Source organism: Oncorhynchus nerka, linkage group LG21 (genome assembly GCF_034236695.1).
Source record: "Oncorhynchus nerka isolate Pitt River linkage group LG21, Oner_Uvic_2.0, whole genome shotgun sequence".
Classification (NCBI taxonomy): domain Eukaryota; kingdom Metazoa; phylum Chordata; class Actinopteri; order Salmoniformes; family Salmonidae; genus Oncorhynchus; species Oncorhynchus nerka.
In genome coordinates this window covers 23,471,278-23,485,216 of record NC_088416.1, presented here as the reverse complement: position 1 = coordinate 23,485,216, position 13,939 = coordinate 23,471,278, and the positions used below count along the sequence as shown (strand labels likewise).

Sequence of the window (13,939 nt, the reverse complement as noted above, 5' to 3'; positions counted from 1 at the left end):
AATACAATACCAATACAATATCAATACAATATCAATACGCAAATCATCCAGAAAGTCCAAAACAAGAAAGAAATGCATCCCCAGAATGAAGTTGCTCTGGTCTTTTTGACACTGGCTGACACAGTTCTGTAACACCCCAGTGGGATTCGAACCCACAACTCTGGTGTTGCTTGTGCCATGCTCTTATGAACTAAGCCATGTCCAGGAACACTACAATACATGTAAAAAATATTTAAAAAACATTACTGTAAAGTACAATACACGATTACAATACAGATGGAAGATGTATGATTGCCATCCGTCTAAGTGTACCACCCTCCTTCAGGGCCTCGAGGAGGCAAATAACATCAATCCAGACCAGGCTTCGATTCGCCATACCGAAAGGTTTTTCCCCAGGTGTGTGAATAATCAGGATATTTACTGCGATTTCGATGAGAACCTATGGCCCAAGTGCTCAAGACAGTCTTCATGCAAACTAGTTCCCTGCTAAACCCAATCTTTCTGTCGTTTATTTCATTTGTTACATTGTGATATATGTCTTTAAGGATCACACCTTTGATCACACGTGGGATAGAAATGATGGAAATTTGATGTTCAGTCAATTTTAATCGGCAGCGCAAGTGTATTGCCTAACGTGAAAACAGCGTAATGTACTGTAATTTACATACTACATTCAAATAACATTTTTTTCTATTGGATTCACTGGTAGTTAAAATAACTACATTGAGAAGACATCATTATGTTGTGTTTAGGTGATTAAACTAATGTGGGGGGTGTGGGGGGTCTGTATGTGTTTGTGGGGTCATGCAACGCTTGCTAGTCATGTATCCTTCTTTGTAGTCATCTCTCCAACAAGACTGAGTTGGTGATAGTCCAATACAGGTCTCAGCTTCATCTGTGTACATTTTAATGAGAGATCTCTGTATCGATTCATCTGCTATTTCTATTTGCTCTGATAGCAGGGGGATTTGCCCATGGATTGAGCTGGGTCATGAGAATTATTACAATGTGAAGGTCAAATGTGCAGCAGGGTGTGTATGTCCTTTTTTGGAGAATGTATGTGTGTGTTTTGAGTGTGTCTGAGAATGTGACAGAGTGTGTGTGTTCTCTGTTGGGTGTGTGTGCAGTTAATTTGTGTGTGCACATGTGTGCACAGTATGCTTGGTATGTAGTGTGTTGTGTTTGTGTGGTGTGTGCGTGCGTGCGTGCTGTTTGCAGGGTCTGTCTCAGTGTGCCTATTTAATATTCTGATTGTCGAGATGGGATCCTGTCTCCTTTTTGCACATTACACATGCAATTATACCTCTGGCCTCCCACTGTGCCAGTGCTCTTATCAGGTAGGAACAGACTCTCTCCTCCACACAGGCAGCAGTGTGTGTTGGTGTGTGTGTGTGTTCATACATGTGTCAGACCTGGGTTCAAATACGTATTTGAATATTTGTTATTTAAATAATTATTTTCTGTGTATTTGAATATTTTCAAATAATGTGGCCCGAATCAACTACTTCCATTTAAAAGTATTTTCAAATAATGTTCTATAAATAGCCTATTACAAATGCCTGGGTTAAATGCATGGGAGTGTATTTCAGTCAGTGTATTGGAGTAAATACTTTCCACGGGTAAATACTTTCCAAATACTTTCCAAGGGTATTTCCAAATACATTCCAATATTCAACTACTTGTCTTTTCGAATAAAAAATCTAAATATTCACTTCCAAGTGTCTTTGAAAGTAACTGAAATGTCCTAAATAGTATTTGAACCCAGGTCTTGTGTGTGTGTGTGTGTGTGTGTGTGTGTGTGTGTGTGTGTGTGTGTGTGTGTGTGTGTGTGTGTGTGTGTGTGTGTGTGTGTGTGTGTGTGTGTGTGTAAAGATGAAAATGTCATCTCAATTTTTGCAGAGGTACTGTATATTTGAGTGTTTTTAAAAGTGCATGTCTTACAGCAATATATGGATAAGTGCTACTGCTAACCTTCCTGTGGTGTTTCTGCTCTCTGTGGGGTCCCTTCCAGAACCAGGCAGAAGCACACTATAAGGGGCATAAACATGCCCGGAAGCTGAAAGCCATGGAGGCCCAGAAGAACCGTCAGCGTCGACTTGGGGAAGCCACGTCCACAGGCAGGGAGAGAGACCGGGAACGAGACCGAGAACGGGACAGGGAGAGGGCTAAGACTGCTGCAACTGTTACACTTCCGACTGAGACCCTCCCCGCACTCATGGACACAGGCCCGATGGAGGCAACGAGTAAGTAAACTGATAGTGAGAGGGAGAAAAGGGAAGAACAGAAACCTACCAATATTCACTCTGTGTAGATGATCTTTCTTTCAATGTTTCTCTCCTTTTTCTGTTGATGTTTTCTGCTTTTCCCCTTTACTCTTCTCCATCCTACCTCTTATCCATCTACTCTCTTTCCATCACTTTCCACCTCTAATCCCTCTTTCTTCCTTTCATCCGTCTTCTCTCCTCCCATCTTCCTCCTCCTCCATCCCTCTTCCTTCATCTCATCCCTTTCCCTCCATCCTTCTCTCATCTCTTCCGGTACTTTGTCAATATTATTTCTTGATGCTACCCTGTCCCTCCCTCCCTCCCTCCCTCCCTCCCTCTCTACTGTGTTATTTCATGTCTGCTGTTTAAAGTCTAACAACAGGAGGGCCTGTCCCACACATACACTGCGATCAGGAACATGGGTATGAGAGGATAGGACGGCGGTGCCCCCAAACATCCAATCGTAACCCCCTGTGGTCTCCAGGCCCCTCCCAGCTGGGCCTTATATCCAATCTGTCCCCCACGGTGGTGGTGGATGGTGGCTCTGAGCCTGGGGGATTGTTTGCTTACCCCCAACGTTCTCAATTTACTCTCCCTGCACCCTCTGTTTGCCCTGCTTGTAGAGAAAGGCCTGGTCCCTGTACAGGAGTTCCTAAAGAGTTCTGTGAAGTCAGGGAATGATCTGACTGCAGCACACTTATATAATCGGTGTCCCAAATGGCACCCTATTCTCTATGTAGTGCACTATTTTTGACTGGTCAAAAGTAGCACACCACATAGGGAATAGGGTGCTATTTGGGACGTAGGCATACTGTTTGTGACATGAGAGAAATCCCCCACAATAGACCCGACTAGACTATGGATGTATCTCCTGAGTCTGAGACCAATATATGTAAATGTAGCCGTGCTCTTTTGATGAAGTCAGTAGAGAGCATCCATTACCCCATTACATTACATGATTGATCCCATTTAAATTCAGAAGCCCTGTTTATCCATCTGTAGCGATGGGACTCGAGGATCTGTTTGCTAGACTAGTTTCCTCCTCTATCCTGTATATCCCGTCTTCATCCCTCCCTCCCTCCATCTATCCCTTCACCATTCTGTCCTGAAAAATATTACTGTTAAGACCTGCATTTCAAACGAGTTTCTTTCTGATGCTAGAGGGAATAATAGTGAGGAGTGATAGGAAGGTATCAGGGTGAAGTGAGGTGTGGGTTGGGAGAGAGTCTACACTTTACTTTCCCCCAGCGCCCCTCTCTCTCTCTCTCTGAGAAACTGGACAAAGGAATGGGAGCAAGATAACGCTCTCACTCATCAAATCTAATATAAATATTCTATCATCGTAGAGAGAGGTCTGAAAGGTGGGTTGCAGCGGCAGGGACGAAAAGAGTAGAAAATGAGAGAAGATGAAATGACTGAAAGGTAGAGAGAGAGATGGGGTAGAGGAGAGGGGGAACAAGAGAGGCGGTGGAAAGAGAAAGTAGATAAGCTGTGCCTGTTTTTTTAATGTTGTCAACCATTTTACAGTTCTGAGGCAATTTTTGCAATGAGGTACGCTCTTTAATAAGCCACATTGTGTGATTGGCCCGATGTGAAATTGAAATGCAGCAGAGCGAGCCAGTGGCGGCGAGCGCTACAATGCCAAGCTGTAATTGGGGAACACTCAAAATTAACACTGAAATGATCTCTGTCTGTCATCAAACTCAGCATGACAGGTGCCAATCGGACTAAAATGCCCGTGTTGTCACCCATTGAGAACCAATCAAGGAATCGATTCCATCATATCCACACTAGTCGACTTTACAGACATTGCCATTGGATGCAATTAGTAGAAATCCCATGCAGCTGTGTTACAAGTTAGAACACTGGCATGTGTCATGTAACCTACACCTCGATTAGACTGATATAAAGGATGATTATTATTTTGTTGAATGATTTTCCACTTGAAAAAGAGAGCGAGAGAGAGGTCGGCATACTGGTGCCTAGAGACACTGGGCCCGGCATCGTCAATGACAACCATCAAGCACCTCCGCGTTTGATTGACTCTTTTGTTGAAGCTGTCTCCAAGGGGAACAAGACTCAGACGTCTAATGATGAAATATAGTGTGGATTTCCCTTGAGGAAGTTGTCCATTTTCTTTAAGAGTGTCACGGACTAGTGATTCTAGACAAGCTGGTGTGTGTGTGTGTGTGTGTGTGTGTGTGTGTGTGTGTGTGTGTGTGTGTGTGTGTGTGTGTGTGTGTGTGTGTGTGTGTGTGTGTGTCTTCCACACTGCTGGTTTAATGAACATGGTGGTGAGGTCTCAGCACTGCTCTAATCAGAATATTAATATAGCTACTAGCTCTATGACAACAGTCAGCTTTGTCATGTAGTCAATACCCTCTGACGCTACAGTTTACAGATACAGTATTCAGATACTGCACGGTTTACAGTCTGAGCCCTACACACTGATTTAATTGGACTGTTCTGCCTTTCCATGGTCAAATAAGCGAGTGACTCGCAACAAGACATCGATCTGAACATCGATTCTTTGCAGGAGAGGGATTTGTAGCCCTCCACTCCTCAGACAGTGTGGGGCTCTTCACTGCCAATACACTGGCCTTAGAGCTGGCAGCCAGCGTTGGGGTGACAGTCACTTCAGTCAGCCAGTCAGGGAACGTTTGGAATGAGTGAGGAGGACACGGACTGACAAAAGGTTTGTGCCCAAAGATGCATCTGTGTCGTGCTACTCTGCAGCATCACTGCCATGGTTGTTTTTCTTTCTGAGACATTTGAGGAAGTAAGGGTACTATTTGATTTTGAGTTGTTGGACGTTTCAAAGTCAAGCTGTATCATGTTTTACATATATCTGTATAATGTGCACCAATGTGGGAAGAACTTACCAGAAGTTCCTACAGAGTTAGTCCTTATACAGTGCATTTAGAAAGTATTTATAGAGCCCCACAGTAAAACCTAGTGGTCAAACAGGGAAATGGTTCCATTCGTTTTTCCACCATTCATTTTCCCATAGGGAGTAAAAAAAAATCATGATAAACACTATTATTGCACACAAAGTGAATCCATGCAACTTATTATGTGACTTTTAAGCACATTTTTACTCCTGAGCTTATTTAGGCTTGCCATAACAAAGGGATTGAATACCTATTGACTCAAGACATTTTTACTTTTCATTTTTAATGAATTTGTAAACATTTCGCTGAGAAATGAGAAATTCAACTGAGAAATGATGGGGTATTGTGACACAAAATCTAAATGTAATCCATTTTAAATTCAGGCTGTAACACAACAAAATGTGGAAAAGGGTAAGGGGTGTGAATACTTTCTGAAGGCACTGTAAGTGAACAGCGATACGATACCTTAAACATTCCTGCTCAGAATAAAACCCTTCATGAGTTTAAGGCGTCTGGCGTCTGATGAGGGACTAATTCCCACAAGCCTCTGTCCTCCTCTCTGGGCCTCCTGCTAAATCCATTGATCACTATCCCTCCCCCCCCAGAGTCTTCTCAGGTGGCCCGATCTTTGTCTTTCACATAAGCCCAGGATCATACCAATCCCCTGCTGGAGGGGGGACCTGAATCTCCCAGAGGCCAGTCTCGCATTACATTACAGAGAGGAAGGATTGTCTAATCTCAGCCTTCTAGGGTTCCTTCTCCTCCGGAAGGAGAACGATAAGGAAGAGCCCTTATCTCCATGATGGATTTACTCTGGGACTTGGAAGAGAAAATCAATGTGGCCAATAGGATTGTGAAGGGTGTTTGAGAGGGTGCTTCAGTTCGGCTAGCGCCTATCTGAACTCGGCTAGCCCGAACCAAACGAGTGTGCTCTCATACTCTCTTAAAAATGAGAAATAACGGCAATAGTAATGTTTTTCCATTTTGAGATGCCATAGCCAGTATACATTTCCTCCAAATAGTCCGAATTATTCGAGAAATATGTCATTAATTTAGACGTTTTTGCCGAAGAGGTCTTAGTTGCACAATTTTACATCTAACTAAGATGTTTGGTGCAGTATTTTTCAATGGAAAAATTTGCATGAAAACGAGTCATGTCTCTTTGAATGACAACAAAGACTTTATTAAAGGATACCTACTGTTAAACAATCACAGATGAAGGTGTTTAGATTCCGGCTCCGAACTTCGGCTTGCCTCCAGAAAAACTGTTCTGTGCCTGAACTGCCGAAAAAACCCTCACCGGAGTCCAAAACGTCACAAAATTTTGTCATAATATATGCGTGCGTGTGTGTGTGTGTGTGTGTGTGTGTGTGTGTGTGTGTGTGTGTGTGTGTGTGTGTGTGTGTGTGTGTGTGTGTGTGTGTGTGTGTGTGCAGTCGATGCATTTGTTTATATTGACTGAGCCTTCAGGACCTTCAGTTGATATTTGAAGAGAGAGATAGCGAGAGAGTGACAGAGAGATTGAATCTACCCTGTGTTAGTCTAGTCTGGCCCTCGGGGTTAATAACAAAGGCTGATAGTATAGCTGAAATGCCACAAAGCTAACACATGAAATGCATTGGTAAATGCTCATTCCAATGCACTGCCTTCAAACACTTCATGGTCATTTGTAGATAAATGACTAAACAGAAAGGAGCAAATACTCCATGTTAGCCTCAAATGAGAACAACCATTATTTGATGTCACTTTTCACTCACAAATGTATTGCTTGCAATGCTACTTTTACAATCTTGTTTCCATAATCTATTAACACGTTCTGCAATATGAAGCGTTTGAAGTCAGTACATTGGAATGAGCATTTACTTATTCATTTCATGAATTAGCATTTCAGCTATACTATCAGCATTTGTTTTTAACCCAAAGGGACAGACTAGATTAACACAAATCTGTCTCTGAACATAATGTTTCCTGTGAGAGAATACAGTGGTATGTTTAAACCTCTCTGGGGTAGGGGGCAGTATTTTGACATCCGGATGAAAAGCGTGCCCAAAGTAAACTGCCTGTAAACTGCTTGTATTCTGAAAAATTAGGGAGTAAGATGGACCCTGGGAAGTGGACCCTGGGAAGTCCCAGAGCTGTTTTCTGCGCGCGACCAAGAGCGGCTGCCTTTCTTGTTTTTCTTTTATATAGACAAAGCTATTGTCCGGTTGAAATATTATTGATTATTATGACTAAAAACAACCTTAGGATTGATTATAAACATTGCTTGATATGTTTCTACGAACTTTACTGATACTTTTTGGATTTTTCGGCTGCATGTTGTGACTACCTTTGAGCCAATGGATTACTGAACAAAACGTGCCAACAAAACAGAGGTTTTTGGATATGAAGAGAGACTTTATCGAACAAAACTAACATTTATTGTGTAACTGGGAGTCTTGCGAGTGCAACCATATGAAGATCATTAAAGGTAAGTGATTCATTTTATCGCTATTTCTGACTTTTGTTACTCCTCTACTTGGCTGGTAACTGTTTGTAATGTTTTGTGTGCTGGGCGCTGTCCTCAGATAATCGCATGGTATGCTTTCGCCGTAAAGCCTTTTTGAAATATGACACAACGGTTGGATTAACAAGAAGTTCATCTTTAAGCCGATGTATAACACTTGTATGTTTTATTAATTTTTATTATGAGTATTTCTGGTTTTGAATTTTGCGCTCTGCAATTCCACAGGAGGTTGAGGTTTTAAGTGAAGTGAAGTGGCCTATGGGTCACTGAACGTCATACTGCAGTGATCAACTGTAGACCTCGGTGGCTTTCTTCAGGCACTGAGCTCTTCACTCTTCCCTTACCACCCAGTGTAATGTTCAGTGACTGACCACTGCCTCCTCTCCTTCCCCTCCCCAGATCTGCTGCCTGCTGACCTGGAGCGAGTGGTGAATTGTGAGGCTGTGAAGCTGGGCGAGAGCCTGCTGACTCCTGTATCTGAGGTGTCCTCCATGGAGCTGGCCACCCTGTCCCCCGGGCCCCAGGGAGAGGTGTCCCCCTCCTCCCAGGCCTCAGAGAGCGGAGCCTCAGATACCAGTGGCCCCGAGCAGGGCCCAGAGGCCCCTGGAACAGCCCTGGAGTCAGGCAGCCAGCCGGACACCTCTAGAACAGAGGGGGGTGAGGAGGTCAAGGACCCCAAGAGGATCAAGCCACACCTCCACTGTCCCGTGTGCAAGGTCACTGTCAACTCTACATCCCAGCTGGAGGCACACAACAGTGGTACGAACACTACAGTCTCTGGCGTAGCACACCCTGCAGCCCCCTCGGATAGCATAGGAACACATCATATGCCATGATTTATTTATTTTTATTACAGGCTATTAGCTTTAAAACTGAGAAGAAAAAAAATCTACAAAAAATGTGTAGAATAGCAGGAAATTTGCTATAAAATTTTCTCTCTCTGCCCCAATGGCAAATATATACAGTGGGGAGAACAAGTATTTGATACACTGCTGATTTTGCAGGTTTTCCTACTTACAAAGCATGTAAAGGTCTGTAATTTTTATCATAGGTACACTTCAACTGTGAGAGACTAAAACAAAAATCCAGAAAATCACATTGTATGATTTTTAAGTAATTAATTAGCATTTTATTGCATGACATAAGTATTTGATCACCTACCAACCAGTAAGAATTCCGGCTCTCACAGACCTGTTAGTTTTTCTTTAAGAAGCCCTCCTGTTCTCCACTCATTACCTGTATTAACTGCACCTGTTTGAACTCGTTACCTGTATGAAAGACACCTGTCCACACACTCAATCAAACAGACTCCAACCTCTCCACAATGGCCAAGACCAGAGGGCTGTGTAAGGACATCAGGGATAAAATTGTAGACCTGCACAAGGCTGGGATGGGCTACAGGACAATAGGCAAGCAGCTTGGTGAGAAGGCAACAACTGTTGGCGCAATTATAAGAAAACTGAAGGATTTCAAGATGACGATCAATCACCCTCGATCTGGGGCTCCATGCAAGATCTCACTTCTTGGGGCATCAATGATCATGGGGAAGGTGAGGGATCAGCCCAGAACTACACGGCAGGACCTGGTCAATGACCTGAAGAGAGCTGGGACCACAGTCTCAAAGAAAACCATTAGTAACACACTACGCCGTCATGGATTAAAATCCTGCAGCACACGAAAGGTCCCCCTGCTCAAGCCAGCGCATGTCCAGGCCAGTCTGAAGTTTGCCAATCACCATCTGGATGATCCAGAAGAGGAATGGGAGAAGGTCATGTGGTCTGATGAGACAAAAATTTAGCTTTTTGGTTTATACTCCACTCAACGTGTTTGGAGGAAGAAGAAGGATGAGTACAACCTCAAGAACACCATCCCAACCGTGAAGCATGGAGGTGGAAACATCATTCTTTTGGGATGCTTTGAGGGGAGGATGGATGGAGCCATGTATCGCGAGATCTTGGCCAACAACCTCCTTCTCTCAGTAAGAGCATTGAAGATGGGTCGTGGTGGGTCTTCCGGCATGACAACGACCCGAAACACACAGCCAGGGCAACTAAGGAGTGGTTCCGTAAGATGCATCTCAAGGTCCTGGAGTGGCCTAGCCAGTCTCCAGACCTGAACCCAATAGAAAATCTTTGGAGGGAGCTGAAAGTCCGTATTGCCCAGCGACAGCCCTGAAACCTGAAGGATCTGGAGAAGGTCTGTATGGAGGAGTGGGCCAAAATCCCTGCTGCAGTGTGTGCAAACCTGGTCAAGACCTACAGGAAACGTATTATCTCTGTAATTGCAAACAAAGGTTTATGTACCAAATATTAAGTTCTGCTTTTCTGATGTATCAAATGCTTATGTCATGCAATAAAATGCTAAATAAATACTTAAAAATCATACAATGTGATTTTCTGGATTTTTGTTTTAGATTCCATCTCTCACAGTTGAAGTGTACCTATAATAAAAATGACAGACCTCTACATGATTTGTAAGTAGGAAAACCTGCAAAATCGGCAGTGTATCAAATACTTGTTCTCCCCACTGTATATACTGTACCTTCTCCAGAGTGTGTCTGACATTCTCTTCCTCCCAATCCACTCCTCCAGGTACGAAGCACAAGCAGATGCTGGAGGGCCAGAGCGTCCAGCCGCGGCGCCGGGGGAAGGTGGCGGGGGTTGGGGGGCGCTCGGCCTGCAAGAGCAAGCGCCTGGGCACCAAGGGCAGCGTGGGGGTGGCCAGCAAGAACTTCCACTGCGAGGTGTGTGAGATCTATGTCAACTCGGAGACCCAGCTCAGCCAGGTGAGGAGGCTCGGGGTCGAGGGGATGGTGGCAGGGGAGGGCTGGGGGTTGCACAGGGTGTGGAGGGTTCAGCAATGGGGAGAGAAGTGAAACAGCTGGGGTATAATTTCGTATGTTGACTTCCTGAGTGGATCTGAGGTGATTGGACTGGACAAGATCTGGTTTCATGTTCTCTCACAGTGAGGCCATTGAGCCACTAGTCTATGTGGAGATCTGACACACTGGGTCTCTTTCCACCTCCACTAAACGTGTCCTGACAGTGTTCTGAATTGATGGAGCTCAAAATGACCCGAAATAAGCTGGAAAGAGTATAAGATATTGTGAATGTAGCCATGTGGTATGGGAGATAGACAGGGATGACCCTTTGGGCTACTCAGAACTCCTGGTGCTGTTTGCGTGACATGAAAGGTGAGAAGAGGAAAGAGAGGGGGGTTGTGGGTAATATTGCACACCCTGAGAGGTGCTTGATAGAGAGTGCTAATCGAATAAGACTCTCATTCAAATGTCTCTGGTCCTGCAGTGTTTTTGGCTCTGTGTGGGGTTATTAGTTATTTTCATGTATCCTTTATTTAACCAGAGAAGGTCACATTGAGATTTAAATCTGTTTTTCAAGTGTATGCTGTCACATGATGAATATGTTTTTATTTGGCATGAGCAGACAGATAGATGAGGTCACTCTACAATAGACTTTGAAGGGACAGACTATAGAACTACCTCTTCAAACAAACTTAATACTTGATTTCTTGATTGGACTAATTATTTTCAGGGTCTTTTTCCACATTTTGTTACATTACAGCCTTATTTTAAAATGTATTAAATAGTTTTTTAGCAAATGTATTAAAATTTTTAAAAACTCAAATATTACATTTACGTAAGTATTCAGACCTTTTACTCAGTACTTTGTTGAAGCACCTTTAGCAGTGATTACAGCCTCGAGTCTTCTTGGGTATGACACTACAAGCTTGGAACATATATATTTGGGGAGTCTCTCCCATTATTCTCTGAAGATCCTCTCAAGCTCTGTCAGGTTGGATGGGGAGCATCATATTTTCAGGTCTCACCAGAGATGTTCGATCGGGTTCAAGTCTGGGCTCTGGCTGGGCCCCTCAAGGACATTCAGAGACTTGTTCCGAAGCCATTCCTGCGTTTTATCAGACTAGAGGATCTTGTTTCTCATGGTCTGGGAGTCCTTTAGGTGCCTTTTGGCAAACTCCAAGCGGGCTGTCATGTGCATTTTACTGAGGAGTGGCCACTCTACCATCAAGGCCTGATTGGAGGAGTGCTGCAGAGATGGTTATCCTTCTAGAAGGTTCTTCCATCTACACAGAGGAACTCTGGAGCTCTGCCATCGAGTTCTTGGTCACCTCCCTTACCAAGGCCCTTCTCCTCCGATTTTTTATAAATTAGCAAACATTTCTAAAATCCTGTTTTTGATTTGTCATTATGGGGTGTTGTGTGTAGATTGATCAGGGGAAAAATATTTTATCCATTTTAGAATAAGGCTGTAGCGTAACAAAATGTGGAAAAAGGGAAGGGGTCTGACTACTTTCCGACTGGACTGTACCCATGACATCACTACCTCAGCCCTCCCATTTTTAAAGGTAGCACAGGACTCATGATGTAATAACAAACATATTAAATGCTCTTTGCACATGTTACAGTAGAAGGTTTACAACTCCTGAGGTGATGCTAGCAGTGGAAATGTGCGTTTGAATTCACCTGGCACAGCGGCAGCGACTGCATTTTTATTACAATAAAGCCATTCTGGAAAAAGCATCGTATGAGCATTTTACATTTTTATGCTGTGATTTTTTTCCCACACTAAGCATATGTATATCAGATGGTATGGTGATTCACTCAGAACGGTCTATTTGAGCCTGTAAGAGCTGTTTGCAGTATGTTATTGCAGGATATTGACGTGTTTATGGTGTGGTAATCTCGGCACATGGTATGATTGAACCTCTTTTCTAGGCTGTTTCGGGTAATTGTTTCCCTGGTGATGTTTATTAAGTCGTACATGTAATCGTATGATGGGATGGTTCTGGAAGATTTTGCAGCTCTCTCACACCAGCTGGTCATGGAAAAGATACAGTATATATATGTGGGCATGTGTAGCAACCTTGCCTACAACAAGCCTTAGTAGTGTATTCCAATGGCACTGTTAAAACCTCCTCTGATGAACTAGGATTAGCCAGTTGATAGTGGAACAGCGGAGAGAGAAATAGACATGCATACTGTAGATAGAGGGAAGTAGTGGTTCTCTTTGTGGTTTTTGTGTCCTCTAAATATTGTACACTGAGTGTACAAAACCTTAAGAATGCCTGCTCTTTCCATGACAGACTGACCAGGTGAAAGCTATGATCCCTTATTGATGTCACTTGTTAAATCCACATCCAATCGGTGTAGATGAAGGGGAGGAGACATGTTAAAAATAAAAGATTTTTAAGCCTTGAAACAATTGAGTATAGACTGTGTGTGTGTGCCATTCAGAGGGCAAATGGGCAAGACAAAAGATTGAAGTGCTTTTACATTTACATTTACATTTAAGTCATTTAGCAGACGCTCTTATCCAGAGCGACTTACAAATTGGTGCGTTCACCTTAAGACATCCAGTGGAACAGCCACTTTACAATAGTGCATCTAAATCTTTTAAGGGGGTGAGAAGGATTACTTTATCCTATCCTAGGTATTGCTGAAAGAGGTGGGGTTTCAGGTGTCTCCGGAAGGTGGTGATTGACTCCGCTGTCCTGGCGTCGTGAGGGAGTTTGTTCCACCATTGGGGTGCCAGAGCAGCGAACAGTTTTGACTGGGCTGCGCGGGAACTGTACTTCCTCAGTGGTAGGGAGGCGAGCAGGCCAGAGGTGGATGAACGCAGTGCCCTTGTATGGGTGTAGGGCCTGATCAGACCCTGGAGGTACTGAGGTGCCGTTCCCCTCACAGCTCCGTAGGCAAGCACCATGGTCTTGTAGCGGATGCGAGCTTCAACTGGAAGCCAGTGGAGAGAGCGGAGGAGCGGGGTGACGTGAGAGAACTTGGGAAGGTTGAACACCAGACGGGCTGCGGCGTTCTGGATGAGTTGTAGGGGTTTAATGGCACAGGCAGGAGCCCAGCCAACAGCGAGTTGCAGTAATCCAGACGGGAGATGACAAGTGCCTGGATTAGGACCTGCGCTGCTTCCTGTGTGAGGCAGGGTCGTACTCTGCGGATGTTGTAGAGCATGAACCTACAAGAACGGGCCACCGCCTTGATGTTAGTTGAGAACGACAGGGTGTTGTCCAGGATCACGCCAAGGTTCTTAGCGCTCTGGGAGGAGGACACAATGGAGTTGTCAACCGTGATGGCGAGATCATGGAATGGGCAGTCCTTCCCCGGGAGGAAGAGCAGCTCCGTCTTGCCGAGGTTCAGCTTGAGGTGGTGATCCATCATCCACACTGATATGTCTGCCAGACATGCAGAGATGCGATTCGCCACCTGGTCATCAGAAGGGGGAAAG

The 13,939-nt window shown here is 44.2% G+C and overlaps 1 protein-coding gene across 1 annotated transcript in view; it reads left to right on the top strand.

Annotated features, from left to right (window-relative positions):
• znf385c (zinc finger protein 385C) overlaps positions 1-13,939 on the top strand; it is an 81,010-nt gene that overhangs the window by 59,151 nt on the left and 7,920 nt on the right. The window contains exons 4-6 of the mRNA XM_029625349.2: positions 2,012-2,243; positions 8,061-8,420; positions 10,253-10,446. Of these exons, the coding sequence (XP_029481209.1) occupies positions 2,012-2,243; positions 8,061-8,420; positions 10,253-10,446 (786 nt within the window). The remainder of the gene's footprint in view (positions 1-2,011; positions 2,244-8,060; positions 8,421-10,252; positions 10,447-13,939) is intronic.